This window comes from Oncorhynchus masou, chromosome 32, assembly GCF_036934945.1.
Source record: "Oncorhynchus masou masou isolate Uvic2021 chromosome 32, UVic_Omas_1.1, whole genome shotgun sequence".
In the NCBI taxonomy this organism is placed as follows: domain Eukaryota; kingdom Metazoa; phylum Chordata; class Actinopteri; order Salmoniformes; family Salmonidae; genus Oncorhynchus; species Oncorhynchus masou.
The window spans coordinates 90,647,671-90,672,137 of NC_088243.1; the positions used below are offsets into that span (position 1 = coordinate 90,647,671).

A 24,467-nucleotide genomic window follows, 5' to 3' on the forward strand; every position below is an offset into this window, starting at 1 on the left:
ATAGGAGCTACTGGTGGGTTTTATAGGAGCTACTGGTGGGTTTTATAGGAGCTACTGGTGGGTTTTATAGGAGCTACTGGTGGGTTTTATAGGAGCTACTGCGGTGGGTTTTATAGGAGCTACTGCGGTGGGTTTTATAGGAGCTACTGCGGTGGGTTTTATAGGAGCTACTGCGGTGGGTTTTATAGGAGCTACTGGTGGGTTTTATAGTGCCACCGCAGTAGCTCCTAACTCTTTGTTTATTTTATTTTTTGTTTTTTTTAACCCTTATTTTCCCATCTTTTCTTTCAGAGCTTTCCATGCGGGTGGCGATCAGAAGGTAAGAGTGTCTGTCTGGTTTTGCATCCCAAACACCACCCTGTTCCCTGTATAGTGCACTACTCTATCAGGGCTCAGGTCAAAAGTAGTAAGATATAGATGGAAAAGGGGTTTCACATTTTTGCATTTTTTAATGTCTGTGTCTGTCTTAACCTCACACCTCCTGAAACGCTGTGAATGGTGATGCTTCTGCTATGTGAATCAACAGATCCCTGTCTTCACTAGGCAGTGACTAAACAGTCAGTCAAGTCCTACGTCTTTTCATAGTCCAAAACATTATTACCCTGTCTATGACAACGCTCACGTACCGTTTCCCCTACAAGGCTGTTAATATTGCATTGTGGTGTCGGGTGAGAGGAATTGACCCTGTTTGGCTCCTAGTGGTGTCTCTTAACAACTTACACCCGCACATTGCATTTAAAGTCTCCACAGTCATTCTGATTCAACCCCCCCCCCCATCAGGCTGGCAGCTAGCTCACAGCACACATTGTATAAGCAGAAGCCAGTTATAAGTTTGTTTGTTTGTTGAATGAAATGATTACTAGTAGTCCCTGACCTGTTCAGCGGACGTGCTACCCGTCCCAGACCTGCTGTTTTCAACTCTCCAGAGACAGCAGGAGCGGTAGAGATACTCTGAATGATCGGCTATGAAAAGCCAACTGACATTTACTCTTGATGTGCTGACCTGTTGCACCCTCGACAACTATGTGATTATTATTACTTGACCCTGCCTGTCATTTATGAACATTTGAACATCTTGGCCATGTTCTGTTATAATCTCCACCCGGCACAGTCAGAAGAGGACTGGCCACCCCTCATAGCCTGGTTCCTCTCTAGGTTTATAATCTCCACCCCTCATAGCCTGGTTCCTCTCTACCCAGCACAGTCAGAAGAGGACTGGCCACCTCTCAGCCTGGTTCCTCTCTACCTGGTACAGTCAGAAGAGGACTGGCCACCTCTCAGCCTGGTTCCTCTACCCGGCACAGTCAGAAGAGGACTGGCCACCCCTCATAGCCTGGTTCCTCTCTAGGTTTCTAATCTCCACCCGGCACAGCCAGAAGAGGACTGGCCACCCCTCATAGCCTGGTTCCTCTAGGTTTATAATCTCCACCCGGTACAGTCAGAAGAGGACTGGCCACCCCACATAGCCTGGTTCCTCTCTAGGTTTCTTACTAGGTTTTGGCCTTTCTAGGGTGTTTTAGCCACCGTGCTTCTACACCTGCATTGCTTGCTGTTGTGGGGGTTTTAGGCTGGGTTTCTGTACAGCACTTTGAGACGTCGGCTGATGTAAGAAGGGATTTATAAATACATTTGATTTGATTATACACGTGTACGTGTGACCCTAAACAGCGTTGTACAATCCCAGACTCAAGGCAACATAATGAAAACTCTTACAATAACATTGTCATGCCAAGTTCATAGTTCACGCCCTATTACAGAAATGCAATATTATTTTGTATTGGAAGGCAGTACAAATTAAACATCTTACCTCATAATAACATCCTCTCTGACACACTGAGAAATCCTAGCTGAGGACAAAAAAACAGTGCAACTCTATGTTCAGTGAACATTTTTGGAAATCTATTTAAGTGTTAAGTAATTGAGTTGCACCAAGCTAACAGAGAACGAGGAAGATCCTCAGTGGGACCAACTCCAGCTTTCCAAGATGACATGGTTGCTTTCCAAATGGCTCTCTATTCCCTACGTAGTGCACTACTGTGGGTAGTCAATGGGTCAAAAGTAGTGCCCTATATAGTGAATGGGGTGCCATTTGGTACACGAGTCAGACAGTTGGGTGTGTTTACACTTCTTCGGCCTCTCCTCTCTCCACACAGAGAGACAGAGCTGGCCTTGGCAACACCTACTGTAGTTCTGAGCCATGTTGAGGCTAACACAGCTGGAGCAGATGTGTGTGTGTGTGTGTGTGTGGTACATTACCACACTTATTTTTTTATTTAATTTCATGTGTGTGTTTTGTCTAACTGCATGTTATTTGCTGTGGTTTTTGCTGTGTCCCCCCCCCCCCTCTCACACCCTGTAGGATTTGCTCGCCCCTGCCTCCGTTCAGCCCAAATACTCCTTTGCCCCCAGCACCGCTATCAACAAGATGGCCCGGCCATTCACGCCGGGCGGCGGTAACACAGTCATGAAACCAGTGGCGTACGCCCCTAAAGTTAACGCCCCCGTCAGCATGCTACAGCCACACAACGGGTAGGTACACAAACAAACAAACAACCATGCAAACCAAATCAAATCTCAGAGACCAAATGGGTTGGGTTGTGAAACAAGTCACTCTGGGTTCCATGTGGAAGGGTCACTCTGGGTTCCATGTGGAAGGGTCACTCTGGGTTCCATGTGGAAGGGTCACTCTGGGTTCCATGTGGAAGGGTCACTCTGGGTTCCATGTGGAAGGGTCACTCTGGGTTCCATGTGGAAGGGTCACTCTGGGTTCCATGTGGAAGGGTCACTCTGGGTTCCATGTGGAAGGGTCACTCTGGGTTCCATGTGGAAGGGTCACTCTGGGTTCCATGTGGAAGGGTCACTCTGGGTTCCATGTGGAAGGGTCACTCTGGGTTCCTGTGGAAGGGTCACTCTGGGTTCCATGTGGAAGGGTCACTCTGGGTTCCATGTGGAAGGGTCACTCTGGGTTCCATGTGGAAGGGTCACTCTGGGTTCCATGTGGAAGGGTCACTCTGGGTTCCATGTGGAAGGGTCACTCTGGGTTCCTGTGGAAGGGTGATAGTATTTTATTTCAGATCTGAACCATTCAGGTAACTCTCTGGGGAGGAGAAATTGATGGCCGCACCTTTTTTAAGGGTGATTGAGTTGTAGTAAAGTTGATTTGTATTTAATTTGAGAAGCCCGTTTTAAGAACAAATTCTTATTTACAATGACGGGCCTACCCCGGCAAAACCTGGAAGACGCTGGGCTCATTGTGCGCCGCCCTATGGGACTCCCAATCACAGCCGGATGTGATACAGCTTGGATTCGAACCAGGGACTGTAGTGACACCTCTTGCTCAGAGATGCAGTGCCTTAGACCGCTGTGCCACTCGGGAGCCCAAATGATGATCAGCAGATGTCTTCTCCTGGTTTGTTGGGATCAGACTGTTGAGTAGAATACAGGAAATAAAAATGACTTCCCATCAGCCAAATTCTCTCCACAGTGTCGTCAACATTCCTAAGTGACAATGTTGTTCGTTTGTCTAAAAGTTCCAAGAGTGCTCCGTTTAAAAAAAAAAAAAAAAAAACTTTCTCATTTAGGTCTGGTAGGAAGAGCAGTGTGTGCTCTGTCTTGACCGGGGGGGTCCCAAACTGTTTCATTCAGGACCCTCTTCCATCATTGGGGAACGTCCCGCACCAGGGTGATGTTTTTGTAACTCAGCGCGCCCTCTATTTATAATACCCCTGTCCATTTCTGAGTCCCAAATGGCACCCTATTCCCTATAGGGTGCACTACTAGAGGGTCTTGGTCAAAAGTTCATGTGATCACATGTTAATCACACGTGTGTGTGTGTGTGTGTATTCATGTTTATCACATGTGGTTTTTCTGTGAGAGGTGTACTGGTCACCTATAACATGACTTAGTCTGTGTCCTCAATGGCACTATATTCCCTGTACGCTGAGAGTACAAAACATTAAGGACACTTGCTCTTTCCATGACATAGACGGCGCAGGTGAAAGCTATGATCCCTTGTTGATGTCACTTGTTGAATCCAGTGTAGATGAAGGGGAGGAGACGGCTTTAAGAATGATTTTAAGTCTCGAGACTATTGAGACGTGGATTGTGTGCCATTCAGAGGGTGAATGGGTAAAACAATATATTTTAAATGCCTTTGAACCGGGTATGGTAGTTGGTGCTGGGTGTATCGGCTTGTGTCAAGAACTGCAACTCTCTACAGTTTCCCGATTATGTATCAAGAATGGTCCACCACCCAAAGGACATTCAGCCAACTGGACACAACTGTGGGAAGCATTGGCGTCAACATGGGCCAGCATCCCTGTGGAACGCTTTCGACACCCTTGTAGAGTCAACATGGGCCAGCATCCCTGTGGAACGCTTTCGACACCCTTGTAGAGTCGACATGGACCAGCATCCCTGTGGAACGCTTTCGACACCCTTGTAGAGTCGACATGGGCCAGCATCCCTGTGGAACGCTTTCGACACCCTTGTAGAGTCAACATGGGCCAGCATCCCTGTGGAACGCTTTCGACACCCTTGTAGAGTCAACATGGGCCAGCATCCCTGTGGAACGCTTTCGACACCCTTGTAGAGTCCGTGCCCCGACGGGGAACAGGGGAGGTCTGACCAAGGGTTACTGTACCTTTTTTTCTTCTTCTTCCAAATGTTGGTTGGAATATTCCAGAAGGGAGTAAGTAGGAAATCCAAATCTTCTGATCAGGATTTCTGGGAAAGTTTGCAGGATCTTGCAACCCTTATTCCATGCCTGATACTTGGTACATAGCCTAAGGGCTTTGGTCTCCGTGTCGGGGATGGGATAGGAAGGGTTAACGTCTTTTTGGTGAGGTCTAGATGTTGTCTGTGGCTGTATTTAGCTGTGCTCAGGATCCTCTCGTTTAGAATCTGCTGAGCTGTCAGAATGGTTGTTTACTGTGGTGGTGCTGCGTTACCTCACGAGCCTTGCTTGGAGAAGTCACACGGACCTGAAAGCCTGCCTTGTATGCTTTCACTGTCTAGAACACTTCATGGAGAGATGGAGGTTAAAAAAAACAAACGCGAGTTTATTCAACTTTATATGACGCGTCATGAAGATGTTATCAACAGTTAACAGTCTGTATCGCTCTTCTCATGCTTTCACTGTCTAAAACACTTCATGGAGAGATGGAGGTTAAAAAAACAAACGCGAGTTTATTCAACTTTATATGACGCGTCATGAAGATGTTATCAACGGTTAACAGTCTGTATCGCTCTTCCCATGCTTTCACTGTCTAAAACACTTCATGGAGAGATGGAGGTTTAAAAAAACAAACGCGAGTTTATTCAACTTTATATGACGCGTCATGAAGATGTTATCAACGGTTAAGACCGCGTCTGTATTCTGTATCGCTCTTCCCATGCTTTCGGTGTCGCAAGCACGTCATACTGAGAAATTTGGGTTTATAACACTAGAAACAGTGGAATCTTTCGTGGAAAAAAAGCTTAAAATTCAACCTGTGTTCTTCATAAGACTATTTTGAATCTCTTAAATGAAGTCATACAATTTTGTTTTGAACAGTTTTTAAAGAAGCAGTACAAAGTCGTTGTGAAGAGTTTTTTTTAAAGACGTAGTTCAGTCGTCTTTTTCCTTCATCAGTCTTTCTCCAGAGAGGTCGGTGGATTAGGTTTCCCGCCACACTATTTCTCCAGCGAGGTCGGTGGATTAGGTTTCCCACCACACTATTTCTCCAGCGAGTTCGGTGGATTAGGTTTCCTGTCACACTATTTGCCCAGCGAGTTCGGTGGATTAGGTTTCCCGCCACACTATTTCTCCAGCGAGTTCGGTGGATTAGGTTTCCCGACACACTATTTGTCCAGCGAGTTCGGTGGATTAGGTTTCCCGCCACACTATTTGTCCAGCGAGTTCGGTGGATTAGGTTTCCCGCCACACTATTTGTCCAGCGAGTTCGGTGGATTAGGTTTCCCACCACACTATTTCTCCAGCGAGTTCGGTGGATTAGGTTTCCCGACACACTATTTGTCCAGCGAGTTCGGTGGATTAGGTTTCCCACCACACTATTTCTCCAGCGAGTTCGGTGGATTAGGTTTCCCGACACACTATTTGTCCAGCGAGTTCGGTGGATTAGGTTTCCCGACACACTATTTGTCCAGCGAGTTCGGTGGATTAGGTTTCCCACCACACTATTTCTCCAGCGAGTTCGGTGGATTAGGTTTCCCGCCACACTATTTCTCCAGCGAGTTCGGTGGATTAGGTTTCCCGCCACACTATTTCTCCAGCGAGTTCGGTGGATTAGGTTTCCCGCCACACTATTTCTCCAGCGAGTTCGGTGGATTAGGTTTCCCGCCACACTATTTCTCCAGCGAGTTCGGTGGATTAGGTTTCCCGCCACACTATTTGTCCAGCGAGTTCGGTGGATTAGGTTTCCCGCCACACTATTTGTCCAGCGAGTTCGGTGGATTAGGTTTCCCATCACACTATTTGCCAGCCGGAATCTAAACTGCCACTCCTTCACACAGCTGCTTTTCTTATGACAGAGACTAAATCACACTGAGTCCTGCCGTTCCTGTTCCAGGTCTAATCTGTGACTTGCTAGAGGGCAGGGTTGTATGGACGGCCGTTCCAGGTCTAATCTGTGACTTGCTAGAGGGCAGGGTTGTATGGACGGCCGTTCCAGGTCTAATCTGTGACTTGCTAGAGGGCAGGGTTGTATGGACTCCCGTTCCAGGTCTAATCTGTGACTTGCTAGAGGGCAGGGTTGTATGGACTCCCGTTCCAGGTCTAATCTGTGACTTGCTAAAGGGCAGGGTTGTATGGACTTCCGTTCCAGGTCTGATCTGTGACTTGCTAGCGGGGGGCAGGGTTGTATGGACGGCCGTTCCAGGTCTAATCTGTGACTTGCTAGAGGGCAGGGTTGTATGGACGGCCGTTCCAGGTCTAATCTGTGACTTGCTAGAGGGCAGGGTTGTATGGACTCCCGTTCCAGGTCTAATCTGTGACTTGCTAGAGGGCAGGGTTGTATGGACGGCCGTTCGGGTCTTTTGTATGTAAAGAAAAAAGATGGACGTCAAAATAACACTATTTAAACGCATCGAATAAGCTTGTTGAACCATCAGAAACATGACTATGAAATGTTTTAGTGTAGTTTTTACACGTTGATTACACTATCACACCTATTTCATATGTAACGGCGATTCACCGATATGTATACTATGATACCGGTGAAGTTTTGTCTTGTTCCCCAGCCGATCCAGCACGAGGTCGGACTCTGGGACAGTGCTGGTCAGGAAACAAAAGCTAAGCTAGTTTTTTTTACCTTTATTTAACCAGGCAAGTCAGTTAAGAACAAATTCTTATTTTCAATGACGGCCTAGGAACAGTGGGTTAACTGCCTGTTCAGGGGCGGAACGACAGATTTTGTACCTTGTCAGCTCGGGGATTTGAACTTGCAACCTTTCAGTTACTAGTCCAACACTCTAACCACTAGGCTACACTGCCGCCCCAGTTAATGGATGCAAACAATGTTCTCCCCCCAAAACAACATTCGTGGAATATATTCCAACCCTGCTGGAAGGTATTTATTTTTTTACAGAGGAACAGGTTGGATTTAAGGTCTATCCACTAGAACAGTAGTAATCTAGTCTATGGGCGTACTAGGTAGTTTGGCAAGGCTGGGTGATACAGAACAAAGCAGGGAATGTGTCCGATGTCTAGGCATGTTGTATACTAGCAGGTCTGGTGTATTTGTACAGAGGTTCCCCTGCTGTCATGATGAATCCGTCCAATGGCACAACATTATCACTGTGTCGTTATTGAAGTGTGTACGCAATGGACATACAGTGCCTTCGGAAAGTATTCAGACCTTTTCTATATTTTATGTTATAGCCTTATTCGAAAATGGATAAAAATCATTTTGTTTTTCTCAATCGACACACAATAATACCCCATAACCACAAAAACAGGTTTTTAGAAATGTTTGCTAATTTATTAAAAATTTAATTAAATATCACATTTACATAAGTATTCAGACCCTTTGTTGAAACACCAGTGATTACAGCCTCGAGTCTTCTTGGGTGATACAAGCTTGGCACACCTGTATTTGGTGAGTTTCTCCCATTCTTCTCTGCAGATCCTCCCTCTCAAGCTCTGTCAGGTTGGATGGGGAGTGACTCTGTACAGCTGTTTTCAGGTCTCTCCAGAGATGTTCAATCGGGTTCAAGTCCGGACTCTGACTGGGCCACTCGTGGACATTTAGACTTGTCCCGAAGCCACTCCTGCGTTGTCTTGGCTGTGTGCTTAGGGTCGTTGTCCTGTTGGAAGGTGAACCTTCGCCCCAGTCTGAGGTCCTGAGCGCTCTGGAGCAGGTTTTCATCAAGCATCAATATGTACTTTTCTCTGTTCCTCTTTTCTTCGATCCTGACTAGTCTCCCAGTCTCTGACGCTGAGAAACATCCCCACAGCATGATGCTGCCACCACAGTGCTTCACCGTAGGGATGGTGCCAGGTTTCCTCCAGGCGTGACGCTTGGCATTCAAGCCAACGAGTTCAATCTTGCTTTCATCAGACCAGATAATCTTGTTTCTCATTGTCTGAGATGGCAAACTCCAAGCGGGGCTGTCATGTGCCTTTTTTAAAGGAACTCGATAGAGCTCTGACAGTGACCATCGGGTTCTTGGTCACCTCCCTAACCAAGGCACTTCTACCCCGATTGTTCAGTTTGGCCGGGCGGCCGGCTCGAGGAAGAGTCTTGGTGGTTCCAAACTTCTTCCATTTAAGAATGATGGAGGCCACTGTGTTCTTGGGGACCTTCACTGCTGCAGAAATGTTTTGGTACCCTTCTGAGCCTCGCTACAATCCTGTCTCGGAGCTCTACGGACAATTTCCTTCAACCTCATAGTTTGTTTTTCTTGCTCTGACTGTCAACTTTCGGGACTTTATATAAACAAGTTTGCCTTTCCAAATCATGTCCAATCAATTGAATTTACCACAGGTGGACTCCAATCAAGTTGTAGAAACATCTCAAGGATGATCAATGGGAACAGGAAGTGGCTCAATTTCGAGTCTCGTAGCAAAGGGTCCGAAAACTAAATAAGGTGTTTTTGTTTTTTTATACATTGGTGAACATTTATGGGGTATTCTGTGTAGACTGTGGAGGATTTGTATTTATTTGTATAATAAGGCTGTAACATAACAAAATGTGGAACAAGTCAAGGCATCTGAATTCTCCACACTGTATTTGACTTTCTGGTTGGTCGTAAATAAGTTCGGTTCTGCGCATAAATATTGTAATTTTACACCATTTGATGGAATAAATATGTGGGCCAGATAACTATTGTAAAATAATGTGTTTTCAATTACCTTAACTAGTTTTAAACAAAGGGGAAAATAAATAAATAGTTTTAGAAGTGAGGTAATCAGTCAAATCAGCCATCAACTTGAACCCGGATCTGTTGTAGATCAGTGAGAGAGGAAGATGAGGAGTCTGGATGACTGTCCCACAGCCTGCCTGCGAGTTTTGTGTGACAGTCACTGAGTCTGGGTCGTCAGAACGCCGCGTGCTGTGCGTCACTCTGACAGAACCCGTCAACAATGAAAGCCTGTGTGTGTGTGTTCACCCCACTGCACGATACTCTGCATCTCTGTCTCCTCGCTGTTGACTGTTCTCTGCAACTATTGTTGTTTTTGTTCTTCCAAACTGACCCCCCCCCCCCCATCTCCTTCTCTCTTCTTCTCTTCTTTCACTCCACAGATGGATGAGAAGTCAGTAAACTCTATTTTTACTTCCTTTTTACTTGAATGTTAAATGTTAGTTTTCCTGTCAGTATCTGAGCTAGTGGTTAGTGATGATTAGTGAAGGTCTTTCTCTTACCAGTAGTAACAGTAACATACATTTATTAATCATTGACTAATCAGTCATTCTTCAGAATTCTTCATCTAACAGTATTTCTCTCTTTCTCGTGTAATTTCTTGTCCATTCTTCTGTCCACCCTCTTCTCTTCGTCTCCCTCTTCCTCCTACTACATCTTCCATTTTCTTCCTCCCCCCCTCTTCCTCCCTCCCTCTTCCTCCCCCCTACAGAGAGGATCAGCCTTTGTATGACCACCAGAATTACCAACACGAGAAGTAAGAGACTGATGCATTATGGTCCAGCCTGTTTGACCGCTGGTCACTGGACAGCCATGTCGGAGGGGGCCATATTGACAGCGGTGTCGGAGGGGGCCATATTGACAGCGGTGTCGGAGGGGGCCATATTGACAGCGGTGTCGGAGGGGGACATATTGACAGCGGTGTCGGAGGGGGCATATTGACAGCGGTGTCGGAGGGGGCATATTGACAGCGGTGTCGGAGGGGGCATATTGACAGCGGTGTCGGAGGGGGACATATTGACAGCGGTGTCGGAGGGGGGCATATTGACAGCGGTGTCGGAGGGGGGCCATATTGACAGCGGTGTCGGAGGGGGCATATTGACAGCGGTGTCGGAGGGGGCCATATTGACAGCGGTGTCGGAGGGGGCCATATTGACAGCGGTGTCGGAGGGGGCCATATTGACAGCGGTGTCGGAGGGGGCCATATTGACAGCGGTGTCGGAGGGGGCCATATTGACAGCGGTGTCGGAGGGGGCCATATTGACAGCGGTGTCGGAGGGGGACATACAGTACCAGTCAAGTTTAGACACATGTTCTCAAGGGTTTTTATTTATTTTAACAATTTTCTACATTGTAGAATAATAGTGAAGACATCAAAACTATGAAATAACACATATGGATTATGGAATCATTAAGTAACCAAAAAAGTGTAAAATAATCCAAATATGTTTTATATTTGAGATCCTTCAAAGTAGCCACACTTTGCCTTGATGACACCTTTGCACACTCTTGGCATTCTCCCAACCAGCTTCATGAGGTAGTCACCTGGAATGTATTTCAATTAACAGGTGTGCCTTGTTAAAAGTTAATTTGTGGAATTTCTTTCCTTACTGTGTTTGAGCCAATCAGTTGCGTTGTGGCAAGGTAGGGTTGGTATACAGAAGATAGACCTATTTGGTAAAAGACCAAGTCCATATTATGGCAAGAACAGCTCAAATAAACAAAGAGAAATGACAGTCCGTCATTACCTTTAACTAAGTCAATTTCAACAACTTTGAAAGTTTCTTCAAGTGCAGCTGCAAAAACCATCAAGCGCTATGATGAAACTGGCTCTCATGAGGACCGCGACAGGAAAGGAAGACCCAGAGTTACCTCTGCTGCAGAGGAAAAGTTCAAGAGTTACCAGCCTCAGAAATTGCAGCCCAAATCAACTGTTCAGAGGAGACTGAGTGAATCAGTCCTTCATGGTCAAAATACTGCAAAGAAACTACTACTAAAGGACACCAACAAGAAGAAGAAACTTGCTTGGGCCAAGAAACACAAGCAATTGACATTAGACTGGTGGAAATCTGTCCTTGGTCTGATGAGTCCAAATTTGATATTTTTTGTTCTAAACGCCGTGTCTTTGAGATGCAGAGTAGGTGAATGGATGATCTCTGCATGTGTGGTTCCCACCATGAAGCATGGAGGAGGTGGTGTGGGGGTGCTTTGCTGGTGACACTGTCAGTGATTTATTTATAATTCAAGGAACACTTAACCAGTATGGCTACCACAGCATTCTGCAGCGATACGCCATCCCATCTGGTTTGCACTTAGTGGGACTATCATTTGTTTTTCAACAGGACAATGACCCAACACACCTCCAGGCTGTGTAAGGGCTGTTTGACCAAGAAGGAGAGTGATGGAGTGCTGCATCAGATGACCTGGCCTCCACAATCACCTGACCTCAACCCAATTGAGATGGTTTGGGATGAGTTGGACTGAAGAGTAAAGTAAAATCACCCAACAAGTGCTCAGCATATGTGGGAACTCCTTCAAGACTGTTGAAAAAGCATTCCAGGTGAAGCTGGTTGAGAGAATGCCAAGAGTGTGCAAAGTATTCATCAAGGCAAAGGGTGGGTACTTTGAAGAATCTTAAACACTTTTTGGGGGGGTTGCTACATGATTCCATATGTAGAAAATAGTTTTATTTTAAATAAAGAAAACCTCTTAAGTGTGTCCAAAACTTTTGACTGGTATTTCATGTCTGTTGAATTTGACATGGGATGCATCCCAAAAGGCACCCTATCCCATATGTAGTGCACTACTTTTGACCAGGGATACACGTTGCTGGGTCCACGTCATGGTGGTTTCAACCACGTGAAAACGTCATGTCTGTGTGTAGGCACGGTTTGTTATGTTAACGTTGTTGGAACGTTGTGGGAACGTTGAGCGTGTACTGTGCATGGTCCGTTTAACGTTATATTAACGTTGTGGTGACGTTGGGGTGTGTACTAGGCACGGTTTATGTTAACGTTGTGGGAACGTTGAGCGTGTACTGTGCATGGTCCATTTAACGTTATAATAACGTTGTGGTGACGTTGGGGTGTGTACTAGGCACGGTCTGCGGGTGGATGGCATCCCCATGTTCATCCCCAACGACCGCAGCAAGAAGAGGCTGATCGAGGACACTCAGGACTGGCAGCCCCGCACAGGCACGACCCAGTCCCGCTCCTTCCGCATGCTGGCCCAGCTCACAGGCACCGACTACAGTAAGTCGGAGAGGGTGAGAGGGAGAGGGTGAGAGAGCGAGGTCGGAGAGGGTGAGAGAGAGCGAGGCCGGAGAGGGTGAGAGAGCGCGAGGCCGGAGAGGGTGTGAGAGAGCGAGGTTGGAGAGGGTGAGAGAGAGCGAGGGTGAGAGAGAGCGAGGCCGGAGAGGGTGAGAGAGAGCGAGGTTGGAGAGGGTGAGAGAGAGCGAGGCCGGAGAGGGTGAGCGAGAGCGAGGCCGGAGAGGGTGAGCGAGAGCGAGGCCGGAGAGGGTGAGCGAGAGCGAGGCCGGAGAGGGTGAGAGAGAGCGAGGCCGGAGAGGGTGAGAGAGAGCGAGGCCGGGGGGGGGGGTTGTCAGTGGTCGAGAGGGGGAGAGTGAGTGATGTGGACAATGTCCTTTGGGCTTTGTGATTCGTTTGGGCGTTCTGATACTGTGTTTCCCCTTGGCTCTCTCAGTGCAGGACCCAGACGATGAGACAATGAAGAGGGCCAGGTAAACAGCATGTGTGTTTATACAGCCTGTGTGTTTATACAGCTATATAATAGTTATATATATATATATATGTCTGTGTGTGATGTCTACAGCTGACTCTGGTATAGTCTGTGTTGCAGCCATCTTTAAGCTTCAACATGTGGTTTGGTGTGTGTGTGAGTTATACAGGTGGTTTGGTGTGTGTGTGTGTGTGTGTGAGTTATACAGGTGGTTTGGTGTGTGTGTGTGTGAGTTATACAGGTGGTTTGGTGTGTGTGTGTGTGTGTGTGTTATACAGGTGGTTTGGTGTGTGTGTGTTATACAGGTGGTTTGCTGTGTGTGTGTGTGTGTGTGTGTGTGTGTTTTATACAGGTGGTTTGGTGTGTGTGTGTGTGTGTGAGTTATACAGGTGGTTTGGTGTGTGTGTGTGTGTTATACAGGTGGTTTGGTGTGTGTATTATACAGGTGGTTTGGTGTGTGAGTTATACAGGTGGTTTGGTGTGTGTGTGAGTTATACAGGTGGTTTGGTGTGTGTGTGAGTTATACAGGTGGTTTGGTGTGTGTGTGAGTTATACAGGTGGTTTGGTGTGTGTGTGAGTTATACAGGTGGTTTGGTGTGTGTGTGAGTTATACAGGTGGTTTGCTGTGTGAGTTATACAGGTGGTTTGCTGTGTGTGTGTGTGTGTGTGTGTGTGAGTTATACAGGTGGTTTGATGAGGGATACAGGTGTTGTTTCAGGACCACTTTAGTAGATTTTCTGTCCCCGTATTGAGTTGTGATGTAGTTTTCCCACTGCTTGGTGAATTGTCTGTCTTTCTTCATTTCCTGTCTCTCTTCTCTCTCTCTCTCTTCTCTTTCCCCCCGGGGTGGTTAGGGAAAAGTTCCTTACAGAGATTCAGAGCCCCCGTTACGCCCGTCTGAGGGACTGGCACCACGAGAGGTCCGCACGCGCCCTCAACATCAAGTCCTGAGCATCACCACGGCAACATGCAGGGCCGGGCCTGAGCCCTAGCAGTCGATAGCCATCAGAACGACGACAACGATTAAAACAACAATAGTCCGATTATCCAGACGACACACACACACACACGCACACACCCCAGACACACACACACCACCGACGACCACACACACACACACACACCCCAGACGACGACGACAACGACACACACACACACACACCCCAGACGACAACGACACACACACACCCCAGACATACAGAGGAGGAAGAAAAAACAAGTTAAAAAGATATATATAAAATAGAGGAATCTATGATCACTAAGCCACCCGTGGAACCATTGCATACTGAGCCTGTCTGACTGTCAGATTCCCTTCTTCCCCCTGACTAGGAGTTAGTGTTGATAACATCTTGTGGATCACCTTGTGTGTAACAGACCTGGGGCACATATGTCAAATACGATTGATTGATTGATTGATCAAAATCCTGAGGTACAGGGGGGGGGGGGACAATCCAAATCGGAACAATCCAAATCAAGTCCACCTCAAGACTTCTACAGTATTTGACTAATGTGTCGGACCCCAGTCTGCTTTGTTGTTCTGTTCCTCCTATTAAACTGTGTTACTCAGAGTTATCTAAACAGGGAGGGGGGGGCGGACAGCTGTTGGAACAGCACTGTTCCTCCTAATAAACTGTTACTCAGAGTTGTCTAAACAGGGAGGGGGCGGACAGCTGTTGGAACAGCACTGTTCCTCCTATTAAACTGTTACTCAGAGTTATCTAAACAGGGAGGGGGGGGCGGACAGCTGTTGGAACAGCACTGTTCCTCCTAATAAACTGTTACTCAGAGTTATCTAAACAGGGAGGGGGGGGGGGACAGCTGTTGGAACAGCACTGTTCCTCCTAATAAACTGTTACTCAGAGTTATCTAAACAGGGAGGGGGGGGGACAGTTGTTGGAACAGCGCTGTTCTTCCTGTTCCATTCTTTATTCTGATTCTGTAGTTCTAGTTCATCTCCTGTTGATCTGTAAACTCTTGAGTTCTGCTCTGAGTTCTGCTCTGTTTTTTTCTCTTTGTTTTCTGAACTCTCCCTTTGTTCTTTAGACCCCTCCCTCTTGATAAGAACGATAAATATATATTGTACTGATGTCATCATAAAACTTCTGAAAACACCTCCTCCTATTTGTCGTTAATCTTTCTCTGCTTCCTTCTTTACTCTACTCCACTGTACTGTACTCTACTCCACTGTACTGTACTCCACTGTACTCTACTCTACTCCATTATACTGCACTCTACTCCACTGTACTGTACTCTACTCCACTGTACTGTACTCCACTGTACTCTACTCTACTCCATTATACTGCACTCTACTCCACTGTACTCTACTCTACTCCATTATACTGCACTCTACTGTACTATACTGTACTCTACTCCACTGTACTCTACTCCACTGTACTGTACTCCACTGTACTCTACTCCATTATACTGCACTCTACTGTACTATACTGTACTCTACTCCACTATACTGCACTCTACTCCACTGTACTGTACTCTACTGTACTATACTGCACTCTACTCCACTGTACTGTACTCTACTCCACTGTACTGTACTCTACTCCACTGTACTGTACTCTACTCCACTGTACTGTACTCCACTGTACTCTACTCTACTCCATTATACTGCACTCCACTGTACTATACTGTACTCTACTCCACTGTACTCTACTGTACTATACTGCACTCTACTGTACTATACTGCACTCTACTCCACTGTACTGTACTCCACTGTACTCTACTCCACTGTACTGCACTCTACTGTACTATACCGCACTCTACTGTACTATACTGCACTCTACTCCACTGTACTGTACTCTACTCTACTGTACTGTACTCCACTGTACTCTACTCTACTCCATTATACTGCACTCTACTGTACTATACTGTACTCTACTCCACTGTACTCTACTGTACTATACTGTACTCTACTCCACTGTACTCCACTGTACTGTACTGTACTGTACTGTACTGTACTCTACTGTACTCTACTCTACTCTACTCCACTGTACTGTACTCTACTCCACTGTACTGTACTGTACTGTACTCTACTCTACTCTACTCCACTGTACTGTACTCTAATCCACTGTACTGTACTCTACTGTACTCTACTCCACTGTACTGTACTCTACTCCACTGTACTCCACTTTACTCTACTCTACTCCACTGTACTCTACTCTACTCTACTCTACTCGACTGTACTCGACTGTACTCTACTCCACTCGACTGTACTCTAATCCACTGTACTCCACTGTACTCCACTGTACTCGACTCTACTCCACTGTACTGTACTCTACTGTACTATACTGTACTCTACTGTACTATACTGCACTCTACTGTACTATACTGCACTCTACTCCACTGTACTGTACTCCACTGTACTCTACTCCACTGTACTGCACTCTACTGTACTATACCGCACTCTACTGTACTATACTGCACTCTACTCCACTGTACTGTACTCTACTCCACTGTACTGTACTCTACTCTACTGTACTGTACTCCACTGTACTCTACTCTACTCCATTATACTGCACTCTACTGTACTATACAGTACTCCACTCTACTGTACTCTACTGTACTCTACTGTACTCTACTCCACTCTACTGTACTCTACTGTACTATACTGTACTCTACTCCACTGTACTGTACTGTACTCTACTGTACTCTACTCCACTGTACTCTACTCTACTCCACTGTACTCTACTCTACTCCACTGTACTGTACTGTACTGTACTCTACTCCACTGTACTCTACTCCACTGTACTGTACTCTACTCTACTCCACTGTACTCTACTCTACTCGACTGTACTCGACTGTACTCTACTCCACTCGACTGTACTCTAATCCACTGTACTCCACTGTACTCCACTGTACTCGACTCTACTCCACTGTACTGCACTCTACTGTACTGTACTGTACTCTACTCTACTCTACTCTACTCTACTCTACTCCACTGTACTATACTGCACTCTACTGTACTATACTGCACTCTACTCCACTATAATGTACTCTACTCCACTATAATGTACTCTACTCCACTATAATGTACTCTGCAATACTATACTACCATGCAATACTCTATTGCCATGTCATACTATACTGCGCTCTGCGATACTCTACCAGAATATTTTACCATGAAGTACTCATTACACTCTACCATCCAATACTCATTATACTCTACAGTACTGTCATGCAGTACTCACTATACTGTATAGTACTACCATGAAGTACTCACTATACTGTATAGAACTACCATGCAGTACTCACTATACTGTATAGTTCTACCATGCAGTACTCACTATACTGTATAGTACACTATCATGCAGTACTCACTGTACTGTGCAGTACACTATCATGCAGTTCTCACTATACTGTGTAGTACACTATCATGCAGTACTCACTATACTGTGTAGTACACTATCATGCAGTACTCACTGTACTGTGCAGTACACTATCATGCAGTACTCACTGTACTGTGCAGTACACTATCATGCAGTACTCACTATACTGTGCAGTACACTATCATGCAGTACTCACTATACTGTACAGTACACTATCATGCAGTACTCACTATACTGTATAGTACTATCATGCAGTACTCACTATACTGTATAGTACTACCATGCAGTACTCACTATACTGTACAGTACTAGACCATGCAGTACTCATTTTACTGTATAGTACTATCATGCAGTACTCACTATACTGTACAGTACTCTACCATGCAGTACTCACTATACTGTATAGTACACTATCAATGCAGTACTCACTATACTGTGTATTACACTATCATGCAGTTCTCACTATACTGTGTAGTACACTATCATGCAGTACTCACTATACTGTGTAGTACACTATCATGCATTACTCACTGTACTGTGCAGTACACTATCATGCAGTACTCACTGTACTGTGCAGTACACTATCATGCAGTACTCACTGTACTGTGCAGTACACTATCATGCAGTACTCACTGTACTGTGCAGTACACTATCATGCAGTACTCACTGTACTGTGCAGTACACTATCATGCAGTACTCACTGTACTGTGCAGTACACTATCATGCAGTACTCACTGTACTGTGCAGTACACTATCATGCAGTACTCACTGTACTGTGCAGTACACTATCATGCAGTACTCACTGTACTGTGCAGTACACTATCATGCAGTACTCACTATACTGTACAGTACTATCATGCAATATTACCTACTGATATGTAATAGTCTCCATGTGGTTTTTGACACGAGTCAGCACACCTCATAGAAGGGAGCAGTAGATCATCTAGGTGATTCTAGACTATCGTTGAGCGTCAATGTGCAATGGAAGATACAAACAGATGGAAGATGTGTGTGTGTGTTATATATATATATATATATATATTAGTAGGCATCACTACCTGGCTGTAGAAAAGTCTGCATCTTATCACGGTACATCAAACACGGATGATTTGGATAATGAAGCTGTCTGTAATATAGTAGTGGTGTCAAAACCAAAACTTAACCCGCTGTTCACACCACGGTCGTAACAGGTGTAATGACTACGACCAGAAGTTGCTCGACGATTTTAAATAGATATTTGGTCCTGTTCTACTATCTGATCACAAATACTGTTACGTCTTTCATTCCTCTGTAATATATCTTGAGTTCTCTCTGCCGTTTTTTACAAGTTGTTTTTAACGTAGTATTTAGAGGTGGTAGTTGTATCCAGAGATGTCTGTGGACACCTGTTACTGAGACAAATGCTGTTAACTCTAAAGAAGGGGTAGGCGACTTGATGCGGCCGAGGACGGACGGACGGACAGACGGTCGGAACATAATCGCCATCATTATAATCATTTGTACACTGCAAATTGACCACAACTAAGCCCCAAAAACAGGTTATTATTTTCAAATACAAGCATGCCATACCTTGATTACATTGAGACATGATCACGTCTCTTTTGTGGGAAGGAAAATACTTTGAACAGATTTCCTAAATTATACACTTGACCAACCGCCTCAATTTGGTTTCTGAAAGTGTTTTTTTTTTAATATATTTTTTACACTGGATAAAAGTAGAGACTCGGAGCTACAAAATGGTATATTATACACTGTAGTTGAGGAACAATGGGAAAGTAATTCTGCTTTGAAAGTGGATCAACTTGTAAACTCACTTTTGAGAGAATCACCTTTGAATGTTTTGGTATCTGGTGAAGAGCTCTTCTTTGTCGACACCCATTCAGCATCGTTCACACCCCCTGAAGCTTTAGCCCCACCCATTCAGCATCGTTCACACCCCCTGAAGCTTTAGCCCCACCCATTCAGCATCGTTCACACCCTCTGAAGCTTTAGCCCCACCCATTCAGCATCGTTCACACCCCGTGAAGCTTTAGCCCCACCCACTCAGCATCGTTCACACCCCCTGAAGCTTTAGCCCCACCCATCTCATTACGGATTCATGTGTCAGGCCATGTGCTAAACACAGTGAGTAGTTTAGTAAACAACCAAAGATTTCAAGACTAAAATGTGTAACTAGTAGCCTACAATAAGGAAAAACTAAAAGTAAAAATCCTTGGCCTATATCCTAATCTGACTTTGGTGCAGGTCCTGTTGTTCTTCACATTACAAACTCTGGTAAACACACACTATATCAAATACAATCTAAGTGTATTTGTCACATACACAGGATACAGAAGGTGTAAACGGTACAGTGAAAAGGAGTGTCCAGATAAAATATTTTTTTTATAATTATTGAATGATTCTTACCAAGACACTTGTCCAAGTTGATGGTTCATGTGAAAGAAATGGATGTCGGAGGAAACGCTGCTCAACTGACAACCGGAATCAGCCTGCAGGCACCAGGTCCGCCACAAGGAGTCACTAGAACACAATGAGCCAATGCTGTTCTCCATGACTAACGTTATCTCTTTCAAACAAGGATGGATCTACACATACTGAGCAGCTCATGTTTTAGACAGAAGCATGTTACATGGCCGACCAATCCGAACTCATCTCTCGGCATGCCCAGCCCATCCATTTATCTCAGCCAATCATGGCAAGAGGAAAAGGTTCCTGCCTTTTTTTCCCGGGGGCTAAAACAACTAGGCTCGTAATTTTAACCAATTTATTCGTATTTACAGTTGGCATACAAGTTAGTAATTAAGGCACATCAGAGTTCACATTTCAGTCTCTCCTCTTATATTTCCTTCCACTTCTCTCCTCTCCACTTCTCTCCTCTCCACTTCTCTCCTCTCCACTTCTACTATTTTTGTTTGGCCAAAAAACCAAAACCGTGTGGCCTGTTGCTGACCCCTGCTCTACAGACTTCGGTCAATGTGCTGTTTGGAGGAATATGACTTGATCACAACAAATTCCCAGTCCACCTTCTAATACCTTTCCTTTCTGTAAGTAGTGGTATAGGCACAGAGAGATGTGAAATTAAGGAGCAATCGTCTCAATGGTTTACCATTTATGCTCCTTCGATTTAAATGTTTCTTTTAAAACTCATAACATGATGTCAAACACTGCGGCCACTCCCAAACACTGCGGCTATGGTAACCCTATAGCACCTGTTTCTAAGGAAGTGTGTGTTTTCTTCCCAGCATCAAGGCCTCTCGGTCACCTGCTAAGGCCCAGACCCAGGTAGCCGACAAACTTGACGGTGAGTTACTGCAGGTCAGAGATCAAATTACAGGGATGTTGGTAATTTAACCTACAAAATCCATGCCTTTTATTTAGTAGTTAGATGCATTATAACATGCTATAAGCATTGAAATATTTTATTTTACATTTATTTAACTAGGCAAGTCAGTTAACAAATTCTTATTTTCAATGACGGCCTAGGAACAGTGGGTTAACTGCCTGTTCAGGGGCAGAACGACAGAATTGTACCCTGTCAGCAAGTTCTGGGGGTTTGAACTTGCAACCTTTTGGCTGCTAGTCCAACGCTCTAACCACTAGGCTACCCTGCTGCCCCAAATATGCATTATAGCATGTGCTATAAGCATAGTAATGTATTGTAACGTGTTATAAGCATCCATACAGTCCCATGGTTCCTTTATAATCTACTGTATGAGTCTCACTGTCTGTTGTATTGATACATTTCACTGGGTTCCCCAGCCTCTAAGTCTGCAGTCAACTCTGGTCCGAAGGTGCGCCCTCCATGGGTGACTGACCCAGGTTTCGCTGACCGTTACGCCCCAGACAAGACCAGTACGGTTCTGACCCAGCACAGGCAGCCGGCCCAGCCTACGCCCATGCAGAACCGCTCCTCTATCCTACAGGCGGCTCAGCAGGCACCCGAGGACAGCGGAAGGACCCCTCTCTGTGGAGCCTGCAAAAAGATCATTCGGTGGGAACAATATGATTATATTTCCCCCTGTCTGTTAGATTAATAACTACAAGGCCTTTAATTACTACTGCCCGTTAGATTAATAACTGCAAGGCCTTTATTTACTACTGCCCCCTGTCTGTTAGATTAATAACTACAAGGCCTTTATTTACTACTGCCCCATGCTAATAACTACAAGGCCTTTATTTACTACTGCCCCATGCTAATAACTACAAGGCATTTAATTACTACTGCCCCCTGTTAATAACTACAAGGCCTTTATTTACTACTGCCCCCTGTCTGTTAGATTAATAACTACAAGGCCTTTAATTACTACTGCCCCCTGTTAATAACTACAAGGCCTTTATTTACTACTGCCCCCTGTTAATAACTACAAGGCCTTTATTTAGTACTGCCCCCTGTCTGTTAGATTAATAACGACAAGGCCTTTAATTACTACTGCCCCCTGTTAATAACTACAAGGCCTTTATTTACTACTGCCCCCTGTCTGTTAGATTAATAACTACAAGGCCTTTATTTACTACTGCCCCCTGTCTGTTAGATTAATAACTACAAGGCCTTTATTTACTACTGCCCCCTGTTAATAACTACAAGGCCTTTATTTACTACTGCCCCCTGTCTGTTAGATTAATAACTACAAGGCCTTTATATACTACTGCCCCCTGTCTGTTAGATTAGTAACTACAAGGCCTTTATATACTACTGCCCCCTGTTAATAACTACAAGGCCTTTATATACTACTGCCCCCTGTCTGTTATATATATATCACTCAATTCCTTAAATATTGCAAAATGTTTGACCAAAACCCTGAACGTCAAAGTTGCCCCCTATTGGGTCAATATAGCAAGTGTTCCCTACATGAGTTCTACGTGGAAAAAGTAGTGTACTGTATAGAGAATAAACTCTATAGACTATAATTTCATAATAGACTAGATTTACTGGATCAAACTGCTAAAGCCCTGATTTCCTAGACCATGTGACCTGACTAGGTAATACTCTTGGACTTCATATAAACTCATTATTGTTTTAAAAAAATATTTAAACTGGAATGACCTGACATCTGACAGCTAAGTGGTTAATGTACAGTAAGTCATGTCTGTGATGGTAGGATCACTGTTTTCCATTTTATAGAGAGCTGTGCCTAGAAACCTCTGTTACTCCCAGCTGGGCTTGTCTAACTGGTGTTTACGTTCTGTGTGTCTCTGTGTGTGTGTGTGTGTGTGTGTCTCTGTATGTGTGTGTCTCTGTGTGTGTGTGTCTCTGTGTGTGTGTGTCTCTGTGTGTGTGTGTCTCTGTGTGTGTGTGTCTCTGTGTGTGTGTGTGTGTGTGTGTGTGGTCTCTCTCTCTGTGTGTATGTGTGTCTCTCTCTCTGTGTGTGTGTCTCTCTCTCTGTGTGTGTGTGTGTGTGTGTGTCTAGGGGCCGGTACCTGGTGGCTCTGGGTCAGTCTTGGCACCCAGAAGAGTTCCAGTGTTCCCAGTGTAAGGTGATGTTGGACGAGGGAGGATTCTTTGAGGAGAAAGGCTCAGTCTTCTGCACCAAGTGTTATGATAACCGCTACGCTCCCAACTGTGCCAAATGCAAGAAGATTATCATAGGGGTAAGATCTCTACTGTCCTGTCTACCGTCATCTATGAGAATACTGTGACGTGGTCCACATGCTAGTTTTGCAGGACAGGTCTACTGTCATCTATGAGAATACTGTGACATGTGGTCCACATGCTAGTTTTGCAGGACAGGTCTACTGTCATCTATGAGAATACTGTGACATGTGGTCCACATGCTAGTTTAGCAGGACAGGTCTACCGTCATCTATGAGAATACTGTGACATGTGGTCCACATGCTAGTTTAGCAGGACAGGTCTACTGTCATCTATGAGAATACTGTGACATGTGGTCCACATGCTAGTTTAGCAGGACAGGTCTACCGTCATCTATGAGAATACTGTGACATGTGGACCACATGCTAGTTCAGCAGGACACAATGTACCTGTAAGATGAGGCCTGACCCCCCCCCTTCCTTCCTTCCTTCCTTCCTTCCTTCTTCTGTTTAGGATATCATGCATGCTCTGAAGATGACCTACCATGTCCAGTGTTTCATGTGTGCTGCGTGTAAGAGCCCCATCAGAAACCAGGCCTTCTATATGGAGGAGGGAGAACCTTACTGTGAGAAAGGTGAGGCTTAGAGAGGTGTGTGTGTGTGTGGTGTGTGTTGCCTTACATGTTAACTGTTGCTGGTCTAACCTTTTTCAATCAAAACAGGGAAAATTGTTGTCGGGTTCGAGAAATGATGAGTTAAACTAGACGTTCACAGCCTCTGGTGTGGACAGATTGTCTCAGTGACTCTCTCGCTCCGTCCACAGCTACTAGATCATCTACTTAGATGACTTTTATGTTATGTGTTTGTCTAATGGTTTATATAAGTGGAGCGTGCTCCTGCTGTCTCTATTGTGCTGCTGTGCTATGACCCATGAAACCATTTACATCTCACAACACACACACACCACAACCACACACACACCACAACCACACACACACACACCACATACTGGCTCTAAAGCCACTTTCTCAAAGTCTCGGAGATCCCGGCAAAAGGAAGCAAGGACAATTTAATTCTGTGGAGCAATCTACCCTCATCCCTTCCCCACATGCAGCAGCAACATCACTGATGTCATCCCTTCCCTTTATTTATTTCTTATTTGATCTGTTGTTTGATCTTCTCAAACCTTACAGGGGGGAAAAAAGTTTTGCTGATGAATATGGTAACTCTCAACCTCTCCCCTCCTCCTTTCTATAACTAACCTCTCTCACCCCCCCCCCTCTCCTCCACTTCCCTGCTCCCTCTCTCCCTCTCCCTGCAGATTATGAGAAGATGTTTGGTACTAAGTGTCATGGCTGTGACTTTAAGATCGATGCTGGGGACCGCTTCCTAGAGGCCTTGGGATACAGTTGGCACGACACCTGCTTCGTCTGCGCTGTAAGTCTCCTGTTTCACCTGGACCTCTGTCTATGTCACCTCTATCTACATTCATCTCTACCTGAC

General features: G+C 45.2%; 1 protein-coding gene across 4 annotated transcripts in view; it reads left to right on the forward strand.

Annotated features, from left to right (window-relative positions):
• LOC135526792 (PDZ and LIM domain protein 7-like) overlaps nt 1-24,467 on the forward strand; it is a 72,263-nt gene that overhangs the window by 41,504 nt on the left and 6,292 nt on the right. For 2 of the 4 annotated variants that reach the window (XM_064955452.1, XM_064955453.1), the window contains exons 4-13: nt 292-319; nt 2,360-2,529; nt 10,073-10,117; nt 12,457-12,611; nt 13,063-13,099; nt 20,678-20,736; nt 21,195-21,426; nt 22,844-23,024; nt 23,479-23,599; nt 24,286-24,401. In XM_064955452.1, the coding sequence (XP_064811524.1) occupies nt 292-319; nt 2,360-2,529; nt 10,073-10,117; nt 12,457-12,611; nt 13,063-13,099; nt 20,678-20,736; nt 21,195-21,426; nt 22,844-23,024; nt 23,479-23,599; nt 24,286-24,401 (1,144 nt within the window). The remainder of the gene's footprint in view (nt 1-291; nt 320-2,359; nt 2,530-10,072; nt 10,118-12,456; nt 12,612-13,062; nt 13,100-20,677; nt 20,737-21,194; nt 21,427-22,843; nt 23,025-23,478; nt 23,600-24,285; nt 24,402-24,467) is intronic. The other 2 variants (XM_064955454.1, XM_064955455.1) reach the window with 2 other exon arrangements.